Here is a 26,521-nt window from a genome sequence, read left to right on the forward strand (position 1 = left end):
CTTATTCAAATCTGTCAGGATACAAAATAAACTGGCATAAATCTGAAGCCATGCCAATATCAAATACATGTCACTCTAATTGTATTACTATGTTTAATTTCAAGTGGGTGCCTACAGGCATGAAATACCTTGGGATTCAATTAACTCCAAATCTGGAAGAAATAATACGCCTAAATACAGAACCACTCCTACAGAAGATAAAAACAAACCTAGAAAAGTGGGGGAAATTAAAGCTCACTCTATGGGGGAAAGTGAATGTGATAAAAAATGGTTGTGGCCCCACAATTCAATTATGTTTCCATGATGTTACCTTTAGACATACCACCAACAGTGTTTAAGACTTTTGATGACATTTTAAAAACATTTCTTTGGGATAAGAAAAGACCAAGAATCAATATTAAGAAAATGTGGTCATCTAGAGATGTAGGGGGCTTAGGCCTCCCCAATGTCAGACTATACAACTTGGCTTTTGAAATGGCCATGCTGAGTGAGCACTGGAAAGCAGCAAGTACAGACAAAAGCCGCATAAAGATGGAGCAGGAGTTGGTTGCCCCATTTCATTTTGTGGACGCCCTCTCACATAGATCAAGGACTGATGGGGATAACTGTTCCTCTAATCCAGTGCTGGCTCACTCCCAAACAGTCTGGAGAGAAGGGCACAGGATATGTAAAGTATCACACTTCAGACAATCCTATGCCTCCCCATGGCACAACCATACGGATCGGAAGAAAAACTATTTACTGGGATCAATGGCTTAAAAAAGGGATTCATAAAATAAGTGACATTTTGCAAACATTTGATTTGGAACATAAGGGAAACTTTTGGAAATATTTACAAATTAGAGACTGTATTACTAAAGGTAAATTCAATCAGGGGAAAAACCCAATTATGGAGTTTCTGGACTTGCCAAGCATAGCACACAGGGCATCAGGATTCTACAAATTCTTTATTGGTCAAACGAAAAATCTGTGTAATAACTTAAAACTAGTATGGGAAAAAGACCTGCAATGTAAATTTAGTGAGGAGGAATGGTCGAACATTTTGTCAAATACAGGAAAGGGCATACGGGAGGCCAGGGGAAAGTTTATTCAATATAAATTAATACACAGATTTTATTTCACACCCTCTAAACTACACAGAATGGGCATATTGGCCAATAATCTATGTTGGAAATGCCATACAGAAACAGGAACATTTGTACATGCACTTTGGGAATGTAACCTTATAAAACCATTTTGGGAAAAAGTCCTAGAACATATGGAGAAGGGGATGAATATGACGATACCAAAATCTCCCAGGCTATGCCTTTTAGGGGACCACTCAGAGCTACCACAAGCATCAAAGTATGACCTTACTGTGATAAAGGTGGGGCCTGTAACAGCCGCTAGATTGATTTTGAGGCTGTGGAAGAGTACCTCCCCCCCAGAATTGAGACAATGGCTGCAGCTTATGGCAGAGATAGTATCCTATGAAGACATGCTGGCAAGAGTCAATAATGAAAATGAGAACCTTAAGGAGTCATGGGGCTACTTCTTTGTCCATGGTATTTTGGGGATGTTGTGAGGAATAGATAGGTTACTATGGTGGCTAGGTCTACTTATCATTTAGATATGTGCACAGGTATATGTGATGGATGTACTGTATATTCTTCTTCCTGGCTTTTTGGGTTTGATACTTGAGTTAAAAAGGGACATATCACTGTACACTACCATGCTGTCTGTTATATGCTGTTGTTTGTTATAATATGTTTTTCTATAAATGAAAATCAAATAAAGAGTTGAATTATAAAAAAAGACCACATGCTTACACATAACGGAGAAAACCCTCGATGTGTCCAGTGTGGAAAAGCTTTTTTACAAATTTCAAGTCTTAAACTTCACATGTTAGTACACACTGGAGAGAAGCCTCATATATGTGTACAGTGTGGAAAAGCATTTTTACATATTTCAAGTCTTAAAATCCACATGTTGGTACACACTGGACAGAAGCCTCATATATGTGACCAGTGTGGAAAAGGTTTTACAGACATTTCAACTCTTAAATGCCACATCAGCCGTGGTGTGCTGGTTAGCGCATCGGGCTTGTAACCGGACGGTTGCCGGTTCGATCCCCGACCAGTTCACCACGGCTGAAGTGCCCTTGAGCAAGGCACCTAACCCCTCACTGCTCCCCGAGCGCCGCTGGTTGGGCAGGCAGCTCACTGCTCTGGGTTGTGTGATTCACCTCACTGTGTGTTCACTGTGTGCTGTGTGTTCACTAATTCGGTTAAATTGGGTTAAATGCAGAGAACTGAATTTCCCTCACGGGATCAAAAAAGTATATATTCTATTCTATTCTATTCTTTTACATGTTGGTACACACTGGAGAGAAGTCTCATGAATGTGTCCAGTGTGGAAAATCATTTTCAAGAAGTTCAAGTCTTAAACTCCACATGTTAGTGCATACCGGAGAGAAGCCTCATAAATGTGACCAGTGTGGAAAATCATTTTCAAGAAGGTCAAATCTTGAAGTCCACATGTTAATACACACTGGAGAGAAGCCTCATATATGTGCCCAGTGTGGAAAAGGTTTTGCAGACATTTCAACTCTTAAAAGCCATATGTTAATACACACTGGAGAGAAGTCTCATATATGTGTACAGTGTGGAAAATCATTTAGAAGATTCCAACAACTTCAGCGCCATATGCTTTCACATAACGATGAGAAGTCTCATAAATGTGTCCAGTGTGGAAAATCATTTTCACAAATTTCAAGTCTTAAACTCCACATGTTAGTACACACTGGAGAGAAGCCTCATAAATGTGACCAGTGTGGAACAGGTTTTGCAGGCATTTCACATCTTAAACGCCATATGTTAATACACACTGGAGAGAAGTCTCATAAATGTGTCCAGTGTGGAAAATCATTTTCAAGAAGTTCAAGTCTTAAACTCCACATGTTAGTACACACTGGAGAGAAGCCTCATAAATGTGACCAGTGTGGAAAAGGTTTTGCAGACACTTCAACTCTTAAACGCCATATGTTAATACACACTGGAGAGAAGTCTCATATATGTGTTAAAGTGTGGAAAAGCATTTTCAAGAAGTTCAAATCTTAAAGTCCACATGTTAGTACACACTGGAGGGAGGCATCATGAATGTGTCCAGTGAGCATTTAGATCATCCCAAGATCTTCAACGCCACGTACTTACACATAATGATGAGAAGCATAGTGGTTAGTCGTCTCGTCAGCCACATACATAAATAAATAGGCAAAAAATTGTATATGAAAAGTGAACAGACTACCGGTAATAGAGATGTTGGGAGGCTTGTTATTGTGTTATAATAATGTGAACAGACTGATCAAGATGTTGGGAGGCTTGTTATTATGTCATTAAAATGTGAATAGACTGATCGAGATGTTTGGAGGCTTGTTTTCCCTCTTTTATTTGCTTTTATTACAGTGCATGAAAATGCACTGTACTGTTCTTCCAAGGCTTCTTCTTCTTCTTCTTATTATTCCGCTGATCAAATTCATTTTTTCTATTCAGCTTGAACCGTTTAACTTAGAAACTTCATTCAAACGTCGCAACGTAGGTCTTAAATAGGGGAAGGCTGCTAAGTATTTTTCAACTTTGTAACTTTTATACTTTTTAAACTATAAATTAAAAACTATTACAAATTTCCCCATAGACTTAACATTGGCCTCTATGACATCACAATCGGATCATTAAGCAATTAGAATCTTATGCCAGGTGGCCAGCCCCACCTGCAGCAGCCCTCTCTCTCTCAGGCTTTAAGCATACAATCTCTCTGTGAAGACTACATATCCTGTTAACTGTTTCCTCTTTCCACAACTGTTTCAAAATAAAAGTCCTCACTGCAATAATACACTATTAAATCATTTAACCATTGAAACTACTCAACTATTTAACTGTTCAACCATTCCAACTGTCAGTTATCATCAACTATGCCTCCAGTCAACTACATGAGACCTCCATTTACCTAGCAACCAACATAGCAACCATCAAAATTAAGCGTTTATGACCGTTTCCATAGCAACCAACATGATTTTACTACAGTAACTTCTTTATTCCTGATAGTGGCAGCCATGGATACCCCATCAACAAATGTTTCAAAATAAAAGTCCTCAGTACCAAGTTAGCTAGTTAGCATGGTTAGCATAGTTAACATTGTTAGCATAGTTAGCATTTTTAACATAACTGCTAAAAATGATTAGCTAAGTTAGCTAATCAACCTGGTTAGCATTGTTAGCATAGTTAACATTGTTAACATTTTTAGCATAACTGCTAAAAATGATTAGCTAAGTTAGCTAATCAACGTGGTTAGCATTGTTAGCATAGTTAGCATTGTTAGCATAGTTAACATTTTTAACAGTACTGCTAGAAATCATTAGCCAAGTAAACCAATCAACCTGGTTATCATTGTTAGCATAGTTAACATTTTAGATTACCTGTTAGAAATCATTAGTTAAGTTAGAACAGGAATGTTTAAGCTTTAAAATGTCTACCTAAACACTATCAACTCTCTTTAAACTATGCAACCACCATGTTTACCCTAGCTATACCTTAGTAGCCATATCTACATTATCTATCTATATTTTTTTTTGCATTTTCATGCACTGGTAATTCCTTGGAATTGCATTTCTAGTTTGTTATTACTGTTTGATTTTGTTTGTGTAAAGCACATTCAATGACCCCTGTGTATGAAATAAGTTAAATAAATAAACTTGACTTGACTCCTCTCCTCTTCTTGGTGCTCCTTGCTTGCTTCTCATCGGACTCTCTTCTCTCTTACTCATTCCTCTCTTCTCTATTCTACACACACACTCCTTACACACTCACTCCTTTTTCCTCTATTCTACACACACACTCCTTTCTCCTCTATTCTACACACTCACTCCTTATGTGATGCTTGTTTTATGTGGTTTATTTATCATGTAATTTAATCTAATTTAATCTCTTTAATTTAAACTTAAGTTTACTTTGTTCAACTGGCATCTAACTAACTGTAGTTTACTTGTCTATTTGGGTTTTACTTTGTTTGATTAAATTGATTACATTTAATTAATTTCCTGTTTAATAAATGTGCAATTTTTTCGCCGTATATCATCCCTACCAGTCTCTCTCACATAGCTGTACATTTTCAGAAAGCTGATGTTTTGGGGATAAGTCATTTCACCCCCATTTTTGAGGGGGCACAAGACAGCTCAACCCCTCTATGCTAGATGTATTATGTTACACAAATCGTGTATTCTCTCAAAGATGTGAGACTCATGCAAATATTTTGTTTTCATGTAAAAGTAAAGAACAAAAATCTAGTAGGCCCCTATTACACATATGCTCACATATATTATCTATGAATGTTTTATGTTATAAGGTTAGCGGGACTTTTATTTTGAAAACAATACTAACTTTTAGCCGCCTTTGCTAACTCTTGGATATATCCGGTATGAACATTTTAACTTTCACTACAATCACGATGCTCTCCAGTCGCGAGGAGGACACCTCACGTGTAGTCAAGTCTACCACAGGGAACGCGAATGTTCATAGATGTCGGTTCAAGATGTTGCGGAGACAAACACCAAATCAGCAGACCTAATTTGATGCAGCAACGAACTTGCGGAAAGAAGGTATGTAGGCCTATTCTGTCGTAGGCTAATAGTCGGGAGCTGGTTAACCAAACATCCCATGTAGGCTAACTTCAGGACCGCTGATTTTAACACAGCAATAACTTGGCTACATGCATTCAGGCGTTGCTTAAATCAGCAGTTTCTCCCATAACCAGTCAATAAATTCACCGCAGAGTTTCCCTTGAAATGTTTTTCCATCCGCGGTGCTGTTCCGTGCGGGTGTGCATTGATGCAAAAACGGATCCTCTTTCTATGGCTCTGGATTCGGCGATGTAACATAGGCTACGATACGCTGCGCGTGATGGGGGAGGTTCAAATTTTGTGTGTGAAAGTGTGTATGTTTTGTTTTAGCTGATACGGGCTGAATCCCAAAGTGAGCCCTAAGGACTAAAGAATAGATAGAAATGGGATTGGGACAGCATTTCACGAGGTCACATATAAGCGATGTTTAATAACAAAGACGTTGCTGACACTTACACCATGCATTTGTGTCGTGCGTGCTGTTGTTTACCTTTGTGATTTCCGGATTTTCCCCGCGGTAAACGTCACTTTGAACTGTGGGTAATTCCCTTTGGTGAACTCTGCACCGATGCCTGTGAAAGCCTGGAAAATCCAGACCCTAGTCTAGTGATAGCCAGGCTAAGCAGTAGCCTACATTATAATAGGCCAACTAATTATTCATGGAAAGTTGCTTTCTAGTAAAAATAGAGATAATAATAATAATAATAATAATAATAATAATAATAATAATAGCTAATACAAATAATAAAGAAATGAAACCTGACTTAGCCTTTCTAGTCTTTATTTTGTTTCTCTGACTACAGGTGATTGAACTGATTTGGATGGGATCATAGTGCTCTGCTAACAACATGGAACTCGGACTTCCACTTAGCTCTGGCTGTGCTGAAACACAACAGGTGGACCTGAGAGTGATGGTGAAAGAAGAAGATATTAAAGAGGAGGAATATGATCACATGATTTCATGTCCAAATGACGAAGAAAAGCCCTTTGCAGAGTTTCACTGTAAAACTGAAACAGACACCACAGAGTCACCAAGGTCTACTTACAATGAAATACTACAGACAACTGTGAAGACTGAAGTGAAGAAAGAGGAAGAAGAGGAGGAGGAAGATGGAAAGGAGGAGGAAGAAGAAGAGGAGGAGGAGCAGCATGAACATCTGCTGGAAAGTAAGTCCTCTCACACAGAGCTAAATAATCTGGTGTGTAGCAATGCATTTGTGTGACTCTAGAGGGCGCTGTTGCGCTGAATCACTCACATGCACAACAAGATATTACCCACGTAACGGGAGCTCACACACAGTCAACAGAGAACCACGTTTTAGATTAGAGACGCGTATTAGTTTAGTTTTAGAGTAGCCTGTTCATGTAGCCTTTTAAAACGCAGCAAAACTATTGATGACATGACTGCTCGAATATGTTAGATAGATAGATAGATAGATACATTATTGATCCCCAAGGGGAAATTCAAGAAATTTCAACATTCAGTATTTCCTGAAAGGTGCATAATTCAATGTGGTTGTCATCCAGTGATGTCATAATATGCTAAATAGATTAATAAACCCCCTTCATGAGCTTTTGATCATAAACAATGATTCACTTTACAGTGGGACTTCATCTGACCCCTTTCAAGCCATGGCCTTTTGAAATAATAACGTCAAAAATCCGGTGTTGTTTTTAAAAAACCTAAACGCCTTAAAGGTTTATGATGTTACAGAACTATAAAACTGTTTCACATGTGGTTATGGTGAACTATGATGGCCTATAGTGGTGGAATAAGTACTGCAACTCAGTACTTAAAGGAGTATTTCGATATTTTACACTTTAAGCCCGTTTTCTGTATTGCCTTGCAGGAAAACGAGTGTTTGACACCGAAATTTCGACGATTGAGCCTGTTCGTGGAATTTGGCAGCTTTAGAATGGAGCTCTGCATGGCTTTAACATTGCTCGCTTTGTGAATGGACTATTCTGTCCTTAAAACACCCCTAAACGTTAGTTTTTAAAAATGTGCAGCTCACCGAGTGGTTACTGGTCTTCAACGATCTTCTATAGCAGGTTTAGCAGCGAAATACAGTTGTCATCTTGTATCAGGTATTTTCGAAATCCCAGAAGTACCTCACAACCGTGTGTGCCTAATATAACACAACAGAATTCTGAATTTCACTGCCAAACTTGTTATAGAAGATCGTTGAAGAAGTACCACACTGACAACCCTACTTAAGTACAGTGCTCATGCCCTAACAAGTATGATACCCATACATCAGAATACTATGAAAAGATTTATAAAGATTACAGTAGCCCATCACACACTCCCACTTAAGACAGTCACAGATTTTATCTAGCATTGACGGGTATCTAGTATCAACGGGAACTCAACAAGGAAAAATAGTATATTATTTGACCATTTATAATTCTAGTAAATTTTGTGATAGAAATACACTCTGAACTCTCTCTTTTACTGGAATCAGGGTAATCCTGTTTTTTTTTAGGGGTGTCCAATAAATCTCATCCATGAACACGTACTGAAAATGTGATGAATCAGATCAAATTAAAACATTTTTTTTATTTTTTACTTTTCAGCAACTGCATGCTGATGCAGCCGCAAAATATATCTACTACTTAGCAACGAAAACAAACATTTCTGCCATCCGGAGGAAACACTTGCTAATTTAATGTGATTTTTCATAGAGCCATACAACTAAGTGGTGAGCCTTCATTGAATGCATGTGTGTGCGTGTTTTGTGCGACAGAAACTGAAACTACTCGGTGGCAAACCCGCACCAAACTGTTGGAAGGCTATTTAATTATTTAACAACATTTAATAGAACAATGTCGATTCATGCAACTTCCATAGAAACGGAGCAGAGACTGTATAATGCACTAATTAGCATTGAGTATAGTTTAGTCAAATTTTAATATAACATGGTCAAAAGACATAGCCGTAACGTTGCTCCACAACTCGAAATAGGTGGGCGGTCAGGCGCGTAAAGTCACGTTACGGACAGTCAAAACCGATCTGAGTGTTGGGAGCTGTTCAGACTGAGACACATCTGTCCATATCCGATATTAATGAGATATGAAACTAACTCCTGGATGTGGTTTCACATTTCAAGTGATCTGTCACTGTTCAGAAGATTCCAATCTGAATGGGCTAAAAATTGGATTTTGGCTGCCAGTCTGAACGCTGCCAAATAGAAGCTAAGGAGGTCTTCCATCAACCTCGCTAATGCAGGTGGCGATTAACTAGCCTGACTTGAAGTAGTGTAGACTTTGGTTGTGTCTAGAAGTCAAGCGTGCACGCTGGGCAGTGTGCATTTTCCGGAAGTTACGTCAGAGTAGACTGTCCGAAAGTCAAGCGCTCTCACTAGTTGGCTACTTCGTTTGGCGTGATTTCCAAGCGTGCATCAATGCATCTTTTTTGCTCTCAGGTATCCCATAATCCATTGCGCAGCGCAGGTCAAGCTCCACACGTCATGCAAATCGTCAACACACCCCCCTCCCCGAGTCAGGTGATGCCAACTAGTTAGTGCTGTCCAAATGTAGGTAGAGACGCATACTGAGGAGCAAGCTAACTAATACGCTACTGGGAAGAAGGTACTACCCAGCGTGCACGCTTGACTTCTGGACATAACCTTTCATTGAAGGCTGAAGCTGTCCCATTGATTCAATGGTTCTCAAACTGTGGGGTGGGTCCCCCTAGTGGGGAACAGGGATATGACAGTTGGGATGCAATGAACTGGAGGACTTGCAATTTACTTCGTCAGCAGAGGTGGAAAACTCCAGCTTCAGAAAGTAAAAGTCCGATCATGTATTGGTTCTATCTGTGCACTTGGCACAGGTGATCTCAGCAATTAGCTGCTCTAGTACCTAGCTGAAGAGTTGAGCTTATCAGCTGGTTTAAATGACTGGTTGGCACAGATATGTGGTAGGACTTTTACTCACTGAAATTGGATTTTTCCACCTCTGTTCGTCAGTATCTAATTGCTCAATGTGGAACATCTATTTATCATTCTAAGTCTCTATATGGTAACTCTTCCAGGTGTATCAGAACACCCACATATAACGCATCAGAAGATCCATGGACTGAATGATGAACTCGACCTGCAACATGAAGGAAGTCTCTACCACTGCACCGTCTGCAGGAAGAGCTTCACGGCCCTGAGAGAACTTGAGAAACACCAGCAAACACACTCAGTTAGGGCGAATGAAAAGGAGAGGTCTCGCAAAAAGCCACATAAATATTTGCATTGTGAGCAAGCATTTACAACACCCTCACCAGTCAACCACAACACGCTATGCACACATGCAAGAGAGAGGCCTCATAAATGTTCTCAGTGTGGGAAAGGTTTTTCAGACAGGTCAAGCCTTTCACGCCACATGCTTGTACACACAGGGGAGAAGTCTTGTATAAGACCAACGCTAGTACACACTGGAGAGAAGCCTCATAAATGTATCCAGTGTGGAAAATCATTTGTAACGTCACAAGTTTTAAAAAGACACATGTATATACACACTGGAGAGAAGCCTCATATATGTGTCCACTGTGGAAAAGCCTTTACACAAAGCTCAAGTCTTCAAGTTCACATGTTAATACACACTGGAGAGAAGCCTCATGAATGTGTCCAATGTGGAAAAGCCTTTAGAACATCCCAACATCTTCAACGCCACATGCTTACACATAAGGAGTCTCATATATGTGCCCGATGTGGAAAAGGTTTTACACACATTTCAAATCTTAAAGACCACATTAGAATACATACCGGAGAGAAGCCTCATAAATGTGTCCAGTGTGGAAAGTCATTTTCACAAAGTTCACATCTTAAAGTCCACATGTTAGTACACACTGGAGAGAAGCCTTATAAATGTGTCCTCTGTGGAAAATCATATCGAAGATTCCAACATCTTAAAGACCACATGCTTACACATAACGGAGAAAACCCTCAATGTGTCCAGTGTGGAAAAGCTTTTATACAAATGTCAAGTCTTAAACTTCACATGCTAGTACACACTGGAGTGAAGCCTCATATATGTGTACAGTGTGGAAAAGCATTTTTACATATTTCAAGTCTTAAAATCCACATGTTGGTACACACTGGACAGAAGCCTCATATATGTGACCAGTGTGGAAAAGGTTTTACAGACATTTCAACTCTTAAACGCCACATGTTGGTACACACTGGAGAGAAGTCTCATGAATGTGTCCAGTGTGGAAAATCATTTTCAAGAAGTTCAAGTCTTAAACTCCACATGTTAGTACACACCGGAGAGAAGCCTCATAAATGTGACCAGTGTGGAAAATCATTTTCAAGAAGGTCAAATCTTGAAGTCCACATGTTAATACACACTGGAGAGAAGTCTAATAAATGTGTCCAGTGTGGAAAATCATTTTCAAGAAGGTCAAATCTTGAAGTCCACATGTTAATACACACTGGAGAGAAGCCTCATATATGTGCCCAGTGTGGAAAAGGTTTTGCAGACATTTCAACTCTTAAAAGCCATATGTTAATACACACTGGAGAAGTCTCATATATGTGTACAGTGTGGAAAATCATTTAGAAGATTACAATATCTTCAGCGCCATATGCTTTCACATTACGATGAGAAGTCTCATAAATGTGTCCAGTGTGGAAAATCATTTTCACAAATTTCAAGTCTTAAACTCCACATGTTAGTACACACTGGAGAGAAGCCTCATAAATGTGACCAGTGTGGAACAGGTTTTGCAGGCATTTCACATCTTAAACGCCATATGTTAATACACACTGGAGAGAAGTCTCATAAATGTGTCCAGTGTGGAAAATCATTTTCAAGAAGTTCAAGTCTTAAACTCCACATGTTAGTACACACTGGAGAGAAGCCTCATAAATGTGACCAGTGTGGAAAAGGTTTTACAGACACTTCAACTCTTAAACGCCATATGTTAATACACACTGGAGAGAAGTCTCATATATGTGTACAGTGTGGAAAAGCATTTTCAAGAAGTTCAAATCTTAAACTCCACGTGTTAGTACACACTGGAGGGAGGCATCATGAATGTGTCCAGTGAGCATTTAGATCATCCCAAGGTCTTCAACGCCACGTACTTACACATGATGAGAAGCATAGTGGTTAGTCGTCTCGTCAAAAAATTGTATATGAAAAGTGAACAGACTACCGGTAATAGAGATGTTGGGAGGCTTGTTATTGTGTTATTATAATGTGAACAGACTGATCGAGATGTTGGGAGACTTGTTATTATGTCATTAAAATGTGAATAGACTGATCGAGATGTTTGGAGGCTTGTTTTCCCTCTTTTATTTGCTTTTATTTGTTATTGCTGTTTGCTTTGTTCATGTAAAGCACATTCAATGACCCCTGTGTATGAAATAAGTTAAATAAATAAACTCGACTTGACTCCTCTCCTCCTCTTGGTGCTCCTTGCTTGCTTCTCATCGGACTCTCTTCTCTCTTACACACTCATTTCTCCTCTATTCTACACACACACTCCTTTCTCCTCTATTCTACACACACACTCCTTTCTCCTCTATTCTACACACTCACTCCTTTCTCCTCTATTCTACACACTCACTCTTTATGTGATGTTTGTTTTATGTGGTTTATTTTCCATGTAATTTAATCTAATTTAATCTCTTTAATTTAAACTTAAGTTTACTTTGTTCAAATGGCATCTAACTAACTGTAGTTTACTTGTCTATTTGGGTTTTACTTTGTTTGATTAAATTGATTACATTTAATTGTATAATTTCCTGTTTAATAAATGTGCAATTCTTTCGCCGTATATCATCCCTACCAGTCTCTCTCACATAGCTGTACATTTTCAGAAAGCTGATGTTTTGGGGATAAGTCATTTCACCCCCATTTTTGAGGGGGCACAAGACAGCTCAACGTACCCTATGCTAGATGTATTATGTTACACAAATCATGTATTCTCTCAAAGATGTGAGACTCATGCAAATATTTTGTTTTCATGTAAAAGTAAAGAACAAAAATCTAGTATTACACATATGCTCACATATATTATCTATGAATGTTTTATGTTATAAGGTTAGCGGGACTTTTATTTTGAAAACAATACTAACTTTTAGCCGCCTTTGCTAACTCTTGGATATATCCGGTATGAACATTTCAACCAGAGCCCGTCTACTTATTAGACATTCTCTGATTTCAACTTTCGCTATAATCACGGTGCTCTCGAGTCGCGAGGAGGATATCTCACGTGTAGTCAAGTCTACCACAGGGAACGCGAATTTCATAGATGTCGGTTCAAGATGTTGCGGAGACAAACACCAAATCAGCAGACCTAATTTGATGCAGCAACGAACTTGCGGAAGGAAGGTATGTAGGCCTATTCTGTCGTAAACAATAGTCGGGAGCTGGTTAACCAAACATCCCATAGGCTAACTTCAGGACCGCTGATTTTAACACAGCAATAACTTAGACTACATGCATTCAGGCTTTGCTTAAATCAGCAGTTTCTCCCATAACCAGTCAATAACCTCGCCTCAGAGTTTCCCTTAAAATGTTTTTCCATCCGCGGTGCTGTTCCGTGCGGGTGTGCATTGATGCAAAAACGGATTCTCTTTTATGGCTCTGGATTCGGCTACGATACGCTGCGCGTGATGGAGGAGGCTCAATGTTGTGTGTGAAAGTGTGTATGTTTTGAAATTAGCTGATACGGGCTGAATCCCAAAGTGAGCCCTGAGGACTAAGGACTAAAGAATAGATAGAAATGGGATTAGGACAGCATTTCACGAGGTCACATGTAGCGATGTTTAATAACAAAGACATTGCTGACACTTACAGCATGCATTTGTGTCGTGCTGTTGTTTACCTTTGTGATTTCCGGATTTTCCCCGCGGTAAACGTCACAACACTTTGAACTGTGGGTAATTCCCTTTGGTGAACTCTGCACCGATGCCTGTGAAAGCCTGGAAAATCCAGACCTAGTCTAGTGATAGCCAGGCTAAGCAGTAGCCTACATTATAATAGGCCAACTAATTATTCATGGAAAGTTGCTTTCTAGTAAAAATAGAGATAATAATAATAATAATAATTATAATAATAGCTAATACAAATAAGAAAGAAATGAAACCTGACTTAGCCTTTCTAGTCTTTATTTTGTTTCTCTGACTACAGGTGATTGAACTGATTTGGATGGGATCTAGTGCTCTGCTAACAACATGGAACTCGAACTTCCACTTAGCTCTGGCTGTGCTGAAACACACCAGTTTGGCCTGAGAGTGATGGTGAAAGAAGAAGATATTAAAGAGGAGGAATATGATCACATGATTTCATGTCCAAATGACGAAGAAAAGCCCTTTGCAGAGTTTCACTGCAAAACTGAAACAGACACCACAGAGTCACCAAGGTCTACTTACAATGAAATACTACAGACAACTGTGAAGACTGAAGTGAAGAAAGAGGAAGAAGAGGAGGAGGAAGATGGAGAGGAGGAGGAAGAAGAAGAGGAGGAGGAGCAGCATGAACATCTGCTGGAAAGTAAGTCCTCTCACATAGAGCTAAATAATCTGGTGTGTAGCAATGCATTTGTGTGACTCTAGAGGTCGCTGTTGCGCTGAATCACTCACATGCACAACAAGATATTACCCACGTAACGGGAGCTCATACACAGTCAACAGAGAGGCACGTTTTAGATTAGAGACGCGTATTAGTTTAGTTTTAGAGTAGCCTGTTCATGTAGCCTTTTAAAACGCAGCAAAACTATTGATGACATGACTGCTCGAATATGTTAGATAGATAGATACTTTATTGATCCCCAAGGGGAAATTCAAGAAATTTCAACATTCAGAATTTCCTGAAAGGTGCATAATTCAATGTGGTTGTCATCCAGTGATGTCATAATATGCTAAATAGATTAATAAACCCCCTTCATGAGCTTTTGATCATAAACAATGATTCACATTTACAGTGGGACTTCATCTGACCCCATTCAAGCCATGGCCTTTTGAAATGCTAACGTCAAAAATCCGGTGTTGTTTTTAAAAAACCTTAACGCCTTAAAGGTTTATGATGTTACAGAACTATAAAACTGTTTCACATGTGGTTATGGTGAACTATGATGGCCTATAGTGGTGGAATAAGTACTGCAACTCAGTACTTAAAGGAATATTTCGATATTTTACACTTTAAGCCCGTTTTCTGTATTGCCTTGCAGGAAAACGAGTGTTTGACACCGAAATCTCGACGATTGAGCCTGTTCGTGGAATTTGGCTAGCCTGACTCTCGCCAGACCCTTGTAGTTCCGCCATGCTCCACCAGAGGCGTTTCGCTGAGCTCCACACAAGGGTCTGGACGCGACGGCAATCCAAAGCCCTGGCGGTTGCTCAAAAAATGAGCAACCAATCAGGAGCGCCGAAGCGAGTGTTTGATTCAAATAACAATGGCGGCACGCAGCGAGGAGTCTTGTGCTGACATTGATTCTGCTATTTCAACCGTTTTGTCGGATCTATCGAGTATTCATTCTTTAAAAGATTAACAGAGAATAGTTTTGAAGACATTTATTGGTGGCAAGGATGTTTTTACTCTTCTTCCGACCGGGTTTGGCAAGAGCTTGAAGAAGCCGAGCACGTCATTCAAGATAACAGGCAAGTGGTTTATCAAATCACATGCGAGGATGTTTTACAAGGACCCGCCTTCAGAAATACATACCCTATCGAGAAGTCCCAGATCCTTGTGTGAAGCAGACAGCGAACTACAGGATCTGGCGAAAGTCAGGTTAGAATTTGGCAGCTTTAGAATGGAGCTCTGCATGGCTTTAACATTGCTCGCTTTGTGAATGGACTATTTTGTCCTTAAAACACCCCTAAACGTTAGTTTTTAAAAATGTGCAGCTCACCGAGTGGTTACTGGTCTTCAACGATCTTCTATAGCAGGTTTAGCAGCGAAATACAGCTGTCATCTTGTATCAGGTATTTTCGAAATCCCAGAAGTACTTTTTCAGATACCTCACAACTGTGTGTGCCTAATATAACACAACAGAATTCTGAATTTCACTGCCAAACTTGTTATAGTAGATTGTTGAAGAAGTACCACACTGACAACCCTACTTAAGTACAGTGCTCAGGCCCTAACAAGTATGATACCCATACATCAGAATACTATGAAAAGATTTATAAAGACTACAGTAGCCCATCACACACTCCCACTTAAGACAGTCACAGATTTGATCTAGCATTGACGGGTATCTAGTATCAACGGGAACTCAACAAGGAAAAATAGTATATTATTTGACCATTTATAATTCTATTACATTTTGTGATAGAAATACACTCTGAATTCTCTCTTTTACTGGAATCAGGGTAATCCTGTTTTTATTGAGGGGTGTCCAATAAATCTCATCCATGAACACGTACTGAAAATGTGATGAATCAGATCAAATTAAAACATGTTTTTTTTTTTTTTACTTTTCAGCAACTGCATGCTGATGCAGCCGCAAAATATATCTACTACTTAGCAACGAAAACAAACATTTCTGCCATCCGGAGGAAACACTTGCTAATTTAATGTGATTTTTCATTGAGCCATACAACTAAGTGGTGAGCCTTCATTGAATGCATGCATGTGTGTGCGTGTTTTGCGCGACAGAAACTGAAACTACTCGGTGGCAAACCCGCTTCAAACTGTTGGAAGGCTATTTAACTATTTAACAACATTTAATAGAACAATGTGGATTCATGCAACTTCCATAGAAATGGAGCAGAGACTGTATAATGCACTAATTAGCATTGAGTATGGTTTAGTCAAATTTTAATATAACATGGTCAAAAGACATAGCCGTAACGTTGCTCCACAACTCGAAATAGGTGGGCGGTCAGGCGCGTAAAGTCACGTTACGGACAGTCAAAACCGATCTGAGTGTTGGAAGCTGTTCAGACTGAGACACATCTGTCCATATCCGATATTAATGAGATATGAAACTAACTCCTGGATGTGGTTTCACATTTCAAGTGATCTGTCACTGTTCAGAAGATTCCAATCTGAATGGGCTAAAAATTGGATTTTTGCTGCCAGTCTGAACGCTGTCAAATAGAAGCCAAGGAGGTCTTCCATCAACCTCGCTAATGAAGGTGGCGATTAACAGAAATAGCCTGACTTGAAGTAGTGTAGACTTTCATTGAAGGCTGAAGCTGTCCCATTGATTCAATGGTTCTCAAACTGTGGGGTAGGTCCCCCTAGTGGGGAACAGATATATGACAGTTGGGATGCGATGAACTGGAGGACTTGCAATTTACTTCGTCAGCAGAGGTGGAAAACTCCAGCTTCAGAAAGTAAAAGTCTGATCATGTATTGGTTCTATCTGTGCACTTGGCACAGGTGATCTCAGCAATTAACTGCTCTAGTACCTAGCTGAAGAGTTGAGCTTATCAGCTGGTTTAAATGACTGGTTGGCACAGATATGTGGTAGGACTTTTACTCACTGAAACTGGATTTTTCCACCTCTGTTCGTCAGTATCAATTGCTCAATGTGGAGCATCTATTTATCATTCTAAGTCTCTATGGTAACTCTTCCAGGTGTATCAGAACACCCACATATAACGCATCAGAAGATCCATGGACTGAATGATGAACTCCACCTGCAACATGAAGGAAGGCTGCACCACTGCACCGTCTGCAGGAAGAGCTTCACCACCCTGACAGAACTTGAGAAACACCAGCAAACGCACTCAGTTTGGGTGAATGAAAAGGAGAGGTCTCGCAAAAAGCCACATAAATATTTGCATTGTGAAAAAGCATTTACAACACCCTCACCAGTCAACCACAACATGCTATGCACACATACAGGAGAGAGGCCTCATACATGTTCTCAGTGTGGAAAAGGTTTTTCACATGGTTCCAGTCTTTCACGCCACATGCTTGTACACAAAGGAATGGACATGCTGTGTGCACCTGTAGGAGAGAAGCCTCATGAATGTACTCGGTGTGGGAAAGGTTTTTTGCACAGCTCGAGCCTTTCACGCCACATGCTTGCGCACAAAGAAGTGCACACAGGAAAACGTCACAAATGTGCCCTCTGCGGAAAAGGTTTTTCACAATTTGCAGGTCTTAAAAGGCACATGCAAATACACGCCGGAAAGAATCCATATACGTGCTTCCACTGTGGGAAGGTTTTTTCACAACTTCATCATCTTAAAACCCACAGAAAAACACACACTGGAGAGAAGCGGTATGTATGTACCCATTGCGGAAAAGCATACAGAAGATCCACGAGCCTTAAATACCACATGGTTACACATACTGACAACAGTCTTCATAAATGTGCTCAGTGTGGAAAAGCATTTCCGGCCCCTTCGAGGCTTAAAACCCACATGCTAGTACACACCGGAGAGAAGCTTCACGTATGTGGCCAGTGTGGAAAGGGCTTTTCACAAATGTATACTCTTAAACGCCATATACGAGCACACGTCGGAGAGAAGCCTCATAAATGCGACCAGTGCGGAAAGGTGTTTAAACACCTCCAAACTCTCCAAGACCACATGCTAGTGCACACGGGAGAGAAGCCTCATAAATGCGACCAGTGTGGAAAAGCCTTCAGAACATCCCCTACCCTTAGAAGCCACATGCTCACACATACTGAGAAGAGTCTTCATAGATGTGCTCAGTGTGGAAAAGCTTTTGCGGCCCCTTCAGCGCTCGAAACCCACATGCTAACTCACACTGGAGAGAAGCGCCATCAATGTTTCCGGTGTGGAAGAGTTTTTTCAACAATGTTTAATCTTAAACGTCATATGCTAGTACACAAGGGAACGGATTAAAGCAACACTAAAGCACTTGTCCGCGGTCGCAAGCACGTTATTTGTTCATCCAGCACTGGCTTTGTAAATAGGCCTAATGATGTCCACAGACAAGCTAGAGTATGACTTTATGAAAGTATGATGTGTTGTGACATCAAAGCAGGTTGCCCTGTATCTGTCGCCCTCATTAGTTGCCCTGTGTCTGTTGCCCTCATTAGTTGCCCTGTGTCTGTTTTGTCTGTTACCCTCATTAGTTGCCCCTGTGTCTGCCCTCATTCTGCCCTGTTGCCCTGTGTCTGTCACCCTCATTAGTTCCCATGTGTCTGTTGTGTCTGTTACCCTCATTAGTTGCCCTGTGTCTGTCGCTGTCATTAGTTACCCTGTGTCTGTCGCCCTCATTAGTTGCCCTGTGTCTGTTGTGTCTGTTACCCTCAGTATTACCCTGTGTCTGTTGCCCTCTGTATGTTGTGTCTGTTACCCTCATTAGTTGCCCTGTGTCTGTTTCCCTCATTAGTTGCCCTGTGTCTGTTGTGTCTGTTACCCTCATTAGTTGCCCCTGTGTCTGTTGTGTCTGCCCTCATTAGTTGCCCTGTGTCTTGTGTCTGTTACCCTCATTAATTGCCCTGTGTCTGTTACCCTCATTAGTTGCCCTGTGTCTGTTGTGTCTGTTGCCCTCATTAGTTACCCTGTGTCTGTCGCTGTCATTAGTTACCCTGTGTCTGTCGCTGTCATTAGTTACCCTGTGTCTGTCGCCCTCATTAGTTACCCTGTGTCTGTTACCCTCATTAGTTGCCCTGTGTCTGTTGTGTCTGTTACCCTCAGTATTACCCTGTGTCTGTCGCCGTCATTAGTTGCCCTGTGTCTGTTGTGTCTGTCGCTCCCATTAGTTGCTCTCCAATTTTTCATACACAAAATTATATTTAAGTTACACGTCAGTAAACCTCACTCTTGTTTAGTCACTCCTCTCCTCTCTCACTCTCTCTCACACACACACACACACACACACACACAGACACACACACAGACACACTAGAAGGACAAGGCTTTTCTAGTCACAATCTTTCAGATTTCACACACACTAGGAGGAGGAGGCCTTTCAGATTTTTGGTTTCTCTCCTTCTTCCACTTCTTCTCTCTTTCTTCCCCTCTTCTCCTTCTTCTCTATTTTTTTCATTTCTTTACATGTGATGCATTCTTGTTTTATGTGGTTTATTTGCCATCTAACTTAATATGGGTTAAGTTTACTATGTTCAACTGACATCTAACTTACTGCAGTTTACTTGGCTATTTGGTTTCACTTAGATGACATCTAACTTACTGCAGTTTACTTGGCTATTTGGTTTCACTTTGATGACATGTGACTTACTTAAGCCTTAACGCCTGTTTACACCAAGAACGATAATGATAACGATAACTATAGAAAAATATCGTTCTCGTTCATATGAATGGCGCCGTTCACACATAAACTATAACGATAACGACATGAAGAACGATAAATTTTGAGAACGATCAAAAGCGAACAGCCAATCAGAACCCATAATATTCTAGCCATCACATTCATTAACACGAGGAGAGACTTTTCTTATCGTTGGCCAGTGTGGGCGCTTTTATCGTTATGGTTATCGTTATCGTTATCGTTCTTGGTGTGAACGGCCCTTTAAGTGTATAATTTAAATTGATGACGTATCATTTACTGTTTAATAAATTTACAATTTATCCACCACATCTCGGTCTCTCTCACACAAACTTTATTTTTATTGTATCGTTTTCATCTTTATATCTTTTATATCTTTTTATTATACGGCTCTCTGGAATGCTGAGGGAGCTCCCATTCACTTTGAATGGGCCTCCCCAACGTTCTGAGGTCAGTTATTTTGGTATAATGACCGCGCCGAAAGTATAATGACCGCTGCCAATGGAAACAGGTTTTTTGCTTCAGATTCACGCTACCGCAAGTAGATCGGTAATGGCTGATTTGAGATTTTATGGCGACACCTAATAATAACATTTTGTCTACCTTTTCTCTTATTGGCAAGTAGCCGTATAATAAACGTGATAATGTATAGAACGCCGGTCATTATCGGAAAATAAGTCCCTTCAGGACGAAGCAAAACCCCTCCGCTGCACGTTGGGGTTCTGTTCATCCTGCCGGGACTTATTTTCAGATAATGACTGGCGTCTAAACATTATCCCTTACATAATAGTTGATCCACAGAACACCACTGGACACTATGATGCAGGTTCTAGAACAGCTCGGTGTGTGCAAGGTTCTCTTGATGTCTTTATGATGCAGACTTCTCTTGTTAATAAACTGGAATGAGCAAAAAATAGGAATGCCCTGGACACTTGCATTGTAAGACAATTTGGTGCCAACTAATGCCTTGCTCAAAACTGCACCAATTCATGTAATTATGCTCTCAAACAACTGTTTGACATCGGTCATTCCCTAAGCAGCGGGTGAAACAGGTATTCCACTGAACCATGCTTTACTGAAACCTAGCAGAGTATATATACACGCATCTGCACTCGTCTATTATTTGAACTCACTGGCATTGGCAAGTGAAACTAACTTCACCGTAGTCTCCTAGTCAACAACAAAACAGTTATACACAGTTACTTTCACTATGATGACTGACAATAGGTTACCATCGAAAACAGCATGTTGATAATGCTCTTAAAATCAAATATAAACAATTTGCCATGGATTTCTGACCAGGTTTCTCTCGGTCAGTGGCGCAATGCGTTTTAGGTTGTGTACAATGGCGATTTTTAGATAATCCGCTAGATCCCTCCTTAGGTTGATAATTACCACACCCCTTGGCACATGGCTCAACAAAAGAGACAGGCTTGGTGAAAAACTCAAGTGTAAGATAGGAATAAGCTTTGCATTGTGATGATTATCCGCTTCTCGCCGTGCTTCAGACTGTCCATAGGTGGTTTTACTCCGGATCAACAAGGACCAGGGCTGGCCCAAGGCTTCTCCCCATTCATCTGTCAAATGAATCCTAACCCTGAACACATACTGAACATTTGATACAAATCAGATCTGATGCAACCCAAAACATCTGATTACTTTTGAACAACTGGGCCCTGATATCTTTAAAGTAGGGCCGGGACTTTAACGCGTTAATTAAGATGAATTAATTACACAAAAATGAATGCGTTAAAAAAATTGACGCATTTTAATCATATTCATTTTTGCACCGCGGAACGTTTCTCACTGGATGAGTTTCAGATGGACCGATTATACTGGAGCACCAACTAACGCACATGAGTTCGGTTCAGACCATAGACCTAAAATAAATGGACAAACAGACTCCGTTGTTCTCAATGGGAGGGGGCTGAAACAAAAATCTGTTTACTTTCCATCGTACTATGCAGACTCGTACTCATTTCGTGACGTTAGCCATCCTGTACATTGCTGTAACTCGTCTGATAGATGGGATTTTCCGAACAACTGTCTATCCATTATTAACGTTCATTTTTAATAGTATGTTTACTTGCCTCTAGGTAATGCTTTACCCTATCAAACAGTAGGCTACCGTAGGCTACACACTTTTTCCCTGATCTTGCGAATGACTTTCCGTCATGGATTTCGTGCAGGCTGGACTGAGCTTCTTATCCAAACATTACGGGGAATCTCCTGTCGAACGTTAGCTTCCCTCCAACCGACATGCTAACTATACTTTACGGGAAACCAACGTTATATACGGGGAAGAAGTGAATTAGTTTTGCCTTCGATACCCTATATAGAATACACAGAAGCTATAAGGGTGACACAGGGCACATGTTACATGAAGTTATGGGATCGCAAAAAAATCTGCAATCTATTGCCGTCCATGGGAGTTAGCAGAGTGTTGATCACCAGCTCAATTCGTGTCTCTACTTCCGGGAATATGCCTGCCCCCTTGGTTCAGACAACAACAAACTACAGTGGGCTGACGTGACCACGCTGGTTGGCCCCGTGGAAGGGAAATTTTGTCACAAAAAATGAACGTCGATAAGAGCATGGTTGTGTGCAAGCAATGCAACAAGGAATTCGCATATCACCGCAGCACATCGAGCCTTAAGTATAACCTCAGTGCAAACATAGCAGCTAGCGTAGACAAAGTCTGTTATGGCTAGTGAAGCAAGAGAGATGTTTTCTAATAGTTAGGGTTTCCAATGTTCCGAATGTACTTGAAAGTATTACTCAAGACAATTGAGGGAAACCTCGGAGCTTTATTTATGAAACAAATAGCAACCGAGTTGCTGTTACAGCCACAAGTCGCGCTTAATTCGCTGCACTTAATTCTATGTCCAACTTCACTCTTGGAACCCCCCCCCCCCACACACACACACAAGCTCATAACTCCACCCAACTCAAGGTAACCGTTAACACACAATTAACAGGATATCACAGTATTGTGTTTTACTTAAAAAACTAAGTATTATAGTTTACAGAAGGTCTACCTATATAGGCTACCTGAATTTCTGAAATGTAATATTTCTAAATATGGTATTGCTACACTTTATGGCAAAAAAAAACACCGGTCTGTTGGACTAAACAATATTTTTGTTGCTTAAGCTTATGTATTCAGTCATTATTCAATGGTATACTAAAAATCCATGTGAAAAAAAATACTTCTCACTGTTCTCAGGTCAAATATTTATATGCGATTAAAATGCGATTAATTTCGATTAATTAATTACAAAGCCTCTAATTAATTAGATTTTTTAAAAACTCTTTGAGTGGCAACAACGTAATATTGCTTTTCGCTTTTTTTTTTAAATGACGAAACTAGACACTCTAACTCACCTTATGTGTGATTTTTGGAAGTCTATCATGAACTTAAGTAGATGACGATCGAAAACTCACGAAATCTCACAATCCGGACATTTTATCTGGACATTATATCACAACGCAGCATTTGATTGATATTGCCGCATGAATTGTGTCGAATCAGGCACGTCAAGTCAATACAAGGTCATTTTGTAATTTTGTGGGTTCGTCACAAGGTGGCAGTCTCAACAATGGGATAGTCTAGTGTATAGTTATTGATCAGTGGGACCGAGCATCAAGGATCGAGGAGAGAGTTTGAGAACCACCCCTAGGCTAGGGAGTAGGCTAGCCTAGGCTATGCAGGCTTGCTGCATTACCTGCAGCGTGTTAGAGAGATAGAACTGTTCATTGACATAGGGCGCTCATGCACGTAGGCTAACACTTCCCTTGATCATCACTGACAAGTGCAGATTTTTTCCGCGATTGCAGTCATGCAGATTGCATGAGGTCGGCAGCAGGAAAGGTTCTGGTGGTAGATATACGGACATATGAATTGAGACAGCACAACAAAAAAAAGCCCCTTCCGTAAAAAAGTCCATGAACAATGCGGAAATGTACGTCTGTCTTAAAGCGGCTTATATCTCCGTTTCTAGAAAACAAACAGGGATTTTGATGAAAACCAGCCACTGTTTAGCTTGGGATTTCTCAGGAATGGAGACACGTAGAGAGCTCAGAGTCTCACCTTGTAAACGAGCCATAGTATGTGTCCATAACTATAACATAGAATATGCTGTGGCTCTACAAAAATAGTCAAAAATGATCTAGCTCGCCGCCACTCTGGGACATAGCTTCCAAAAACAGTGCGGCATTCAAAGAGTTAATCGAGTCCCAGCTCTACTTTAAAGACATCTTTGCATATCTTTACTGTTCACCAACCTTCTCTGTCTTGTAATGTGTAAGCCATAAGTAGTGATCACACTTTTGCATTTAAATTCTATTTAAAGTTAATTATTTCCTCATCAGTGTTTAATTGCTGAATGGAACACCTGTCTGTTATTTTTCTAAGTCTCTATGTTAACTCTTCCAGGTGTATCTGAACACCCACAAGTCAGGCAACAGAAGATCCACGGACAGAATGATGAACTCCACCTTCAGCGTCACATGCTTACACATACTAGAAAGAAGCCTCATAAATGTGTCCAGTGTGGAAGAGGTTATTTAAGAAGCTCAACTCTTAAAGCCCACATGCAAATTCACACTGGAGAGAACCCTCTTAAATGTGCGCAGTGTGGAAAATCATTTTCAGAACTTTCAAATCTTTATGCCCACGTGTTAATACACACTGGAGAGAGGCCTTATAAATGTGCGCAGTGTGGAAAATCATTTTCAAAAAGTGGAAATCTTAAAGTCCACATGTTAGTACACACTGGAGAGAAGCCTCATAAATGTGTCCAGTGTGGAAAAGGTTTTGCACACATTTCAAATCTTAAAGACCACGTTAGAATACATACCGGAGAGAAGCCTCATAAATGTGTCCAGTGTGTAAAATCATTTCAAACATTACAACATCTTCAACGCCACATGCTTTCACATAAGGAGTCTCATATATGTGCCCAGTGTGGAAAAGGTTTTACACACATTTCAAATCTTAAAGACCACATTAGAATACATACCGGAGAGAAGCCTCATAAATGTGTCCAGTGTGGAAAGTCATTTTCACAAAGTTCACATCTTAAAGTCCACATGTTAGTACACACTGGAGAGAAGCCTCATAAATGTGTCCAGTGTGGAAAATCATTTAGAACGTCCCAAGATCTTCGACGCCACATGCCATCACACACTGTAGAGAAGCCTCATAAATGTGTCCAGTGTGGAAAATCATTTAGAACGTTCCAAGATCTTCAGCGCCACATGCTATCACATACCGTAGAGAAGCCTCATAAATGTGCGCAGTGTGGAAAATCATTTTCAAAAAGTGGAAATCTTAAAGTCCACATGTTAGTACACACTGGAGAGAAGCCTCATAAATGTGTCCAGTGTGCAAATTCATTCCAAACATTCCAACATCTTCAACGCCACATGCTTACACATACGGAGTATCATATATGTGCCCAGTGTGGAAAAGGTTTTGCACACATTTCAAATCTTAAAGACCACGTTAGAATACATACCGGAGAGAAGCCTCATAAATGTGTCCAGTGTGTAAAATCATTTCAAACATTACAACATCTTCAACGCCACATGCTTTCACATAAGGAGTCTCATATATGTGCCCAGTGTGGAAAAGGTTTTGCACACATTTCAAATCTTAAAGACCACATTAGAATACATACCGGAGAAAAGCCTCATAAATGTGTCCAGTGTGGAAAGTCATTTTCACAAAGTTCACATCTTAAAGTCCACGTTAGTACACACTGGAGAGAAGCCTCATAAATGTGTCCAGTGTGGAAAATCATTTAGAACGTCCCAAGATCTTCGACGCCACATGCTATCACACACTGTAGAGAAGCCTCATAAATGTGTCCAGTGTGGAAAAGCATTTAGAATGTCCCAAGATCTTCAGCGCCACATGCTATCACATACCGTAGAGAAGCCTCATAAATGTGCGCAGTGTGGAAAATCATTTTCAAAAAGTGGAAATCTTAAAGTCCACATGTTAGTACACACTGGAGAGAAGCCTCATAAATGTGTCCAGTGTGCAAATTCATTCCAAACATCCCATCATCTTCAACGCCACATGCTTACACATAAGGAGTACCATATATGTGCCCAGTGTGGAAAAGGTTTTGCACACATTTCAAATCTTAAAGACCACGTTAGAATACGTACCGGAGAGAAGCCTCATAAATGTGTCCAGTGTGTAAAATCCTTTCAAACATTCCAACATCTTCAACGCCACATGCTTTCACATAAGGAGTCTCATATATGTGCCCAGTGTGGAAAAGGTTTTACACACATTTCAAATCTTAAAGACCACGTTAGAATACATACCGGAGAAAAGCCTCATAAATGTGTCCAGTGTGCATAGGCGTAATTTGCGGGGGGGTTAAGGGGGTTATGACCCCCGCAAAAATCAGATCCAGCTAATATAACCCCCCCAATATCAAATCAAAAAAAAAAAAATATTATCAAATTATAAAATATTCTGAATGAATAACTTTCGATTCTTTTCTTCATTCGTTTCATTTGCCAGCAAGATATTATGTATTAACCCCCCCCCCCACTAGCCTAGGCTACTTGGTATTACCCGACCCGAACGCTTTCAGTTTCTCTACCCGAAGGTTTGGTTACTATTTAGCGCCGCCGCTGGGACGAGCAGTTGGAAAGACTAGAAAGATGAAAAGGACACAAAAAAGC

At 40.2% G+C, this 26,521-nt stretch overlaps 3 protein-coding genes across 6 annotated transcripts; all 3 read left to right on the forward strand.

Moving 5' to 3' along the window:
* The first annotated feature begins 932 nt into the window (after positions 1–932).
* On the forward strand, positions 933–3,421 carry LOC134095764 (zinc finger protein 726-like). The gene is made up of 2 exons (XM_062549476.1): positions 933–2,049; positions 2,349–3,421. Exons 1-2 carry the CDS (start codon positions 1,801–1,803, stop codon positions 3,096–3,098), a joined length of 999 nt encoding a protein of 332 aa, XP_062405460.1. The 5' UTR covers positions 933–1,800; the 3' UTR covers positions 3,099–3,421.
* Positions 3,422–5,459: 2,038 nt separating this feature from the next.
* On the forward strand, positions 5,460–12,033 carry LOC134090837 (gastrula zinc finger protein XlCGF57.1-like). The gene is made up of 3 exons (XM_062544288.1): positions 5,460–5,632; positions 6,457–6,820; positions 9,690–12,033. The coding sequence occupies exons 2-3, from the start codon at positions 6,502–6,504 to the stop codon at positions 11,204–11,206; spliced, it is 1,836 nt and encodes a 611-aa protein (XP_062400272.1). The 5' UTR covers positions 5,460–5,632; positions 6,457–6,501; the 3' UTR covers positions 11,207–12,033.
* Positions 12,034–12,782: 749 nt separating this feature from the next.
* Positions 12,783–25,602, forward strand: LOC134092082 (zinc finger protein 135-like). 4 transcript variants are annotated; one of them, XM_062545048.1, is made up of 4 exons: positions 12,783–12,985; positions 13,787–14,073; positions 14,110–14,149; positions 17,183–20,112. In XM_062545048.1, the coding sequence occupies exons 2-4, from the start codon at positions 13,831–13,833 to the stop codon at positions 18,421–18,423; spliced, it is 1,524 nt and encodes a 507-aa protein (XP_062401032.1). In that variant the 5' UTR covers positions 12,783–12,985; positions 13,787–13,830; the 3' UTR covers positions 18,424–20,112. The 4 variants fall into 4 exon arrangements, with proteins under 4 accessions (XP_062401032.1, XP_062400902.1, XP_062400964.1 ...); XM_062544918.1 differs by lacking the exon at positions 17,183–20,112 and adding an exon at positions 24,252–25,602 and having other exon boundaries at positions 13,787–14,149; XM_062544980.1 differs by having other exon boundaries at positions 13,787–14,149.
* The last annotated feature ends 919 nt before the right edge of the window (positions 25,603–26,521 follow it).

Source organism: Sardina pilchardus, chromosome 1 (assembly GCF_963854185.1).
Source record: "Sardina pilchardus chromosome 1, fSarPil1.1, whole genome shotgun sequence".
In the NCBI taxonomy this organism is placed as follows: Eukaryota; Metazoa; Chordata; class Actinopteri; order Clupeiformes; family Clupeidae; genus Sardina; species Sardina pilchardus.

What these genes read in the sequence shown, in the direction of transcription:
- LOC134095764 (XM_062549476.1), top strand. Translation starts at nt 1,801, where the DNA reads ATGCTTACACATAACGGAGAAAACCCTCGATGTGTCCAGTGTGGAAAA. An exon ending in TTTCAACTCTTAAATGCCAC is followed by an intron (nt 2,050 to 2,348) that starts ATCAGCCGTGGT and finishes CTATTCTTTTAC; the next exon opens with ATGTTGGTACACACTGGAGA.
- LOC134090837 (XM_062544288.1), top strand. Translation starts at nt 6,502, where the DNA reads ATGGAACTCGGACTTCCACTTAGCTCTGGCTGTGCTGAAACACAACAG. An exon ending in GCATGAACATCTGCTGGAAA is followed by an intron (nt 6,821 to 9,689) that starts GTAAGTCCTCTC and finishes TAACTCTTCCAG; the next exon opens with GTGTATCAGAACACCCACAT.
- LOC134092082 (XM_062544918.1), top strand. Translation starts at nt 13,831, where the DNA reads ATGGAACTCGAACTTCCACTTAGCTCTGGCTGTGCTGAAACACACCAG. An exon ending in GCATGAACATCTGCTGGAAA is followed by an intron (nt 14,150 to 24,251) that starts GTAAGTCCTCTC and finishes TAACTCTTCCAG; the next exon opens with GTGTATCTGAACACCCACAA.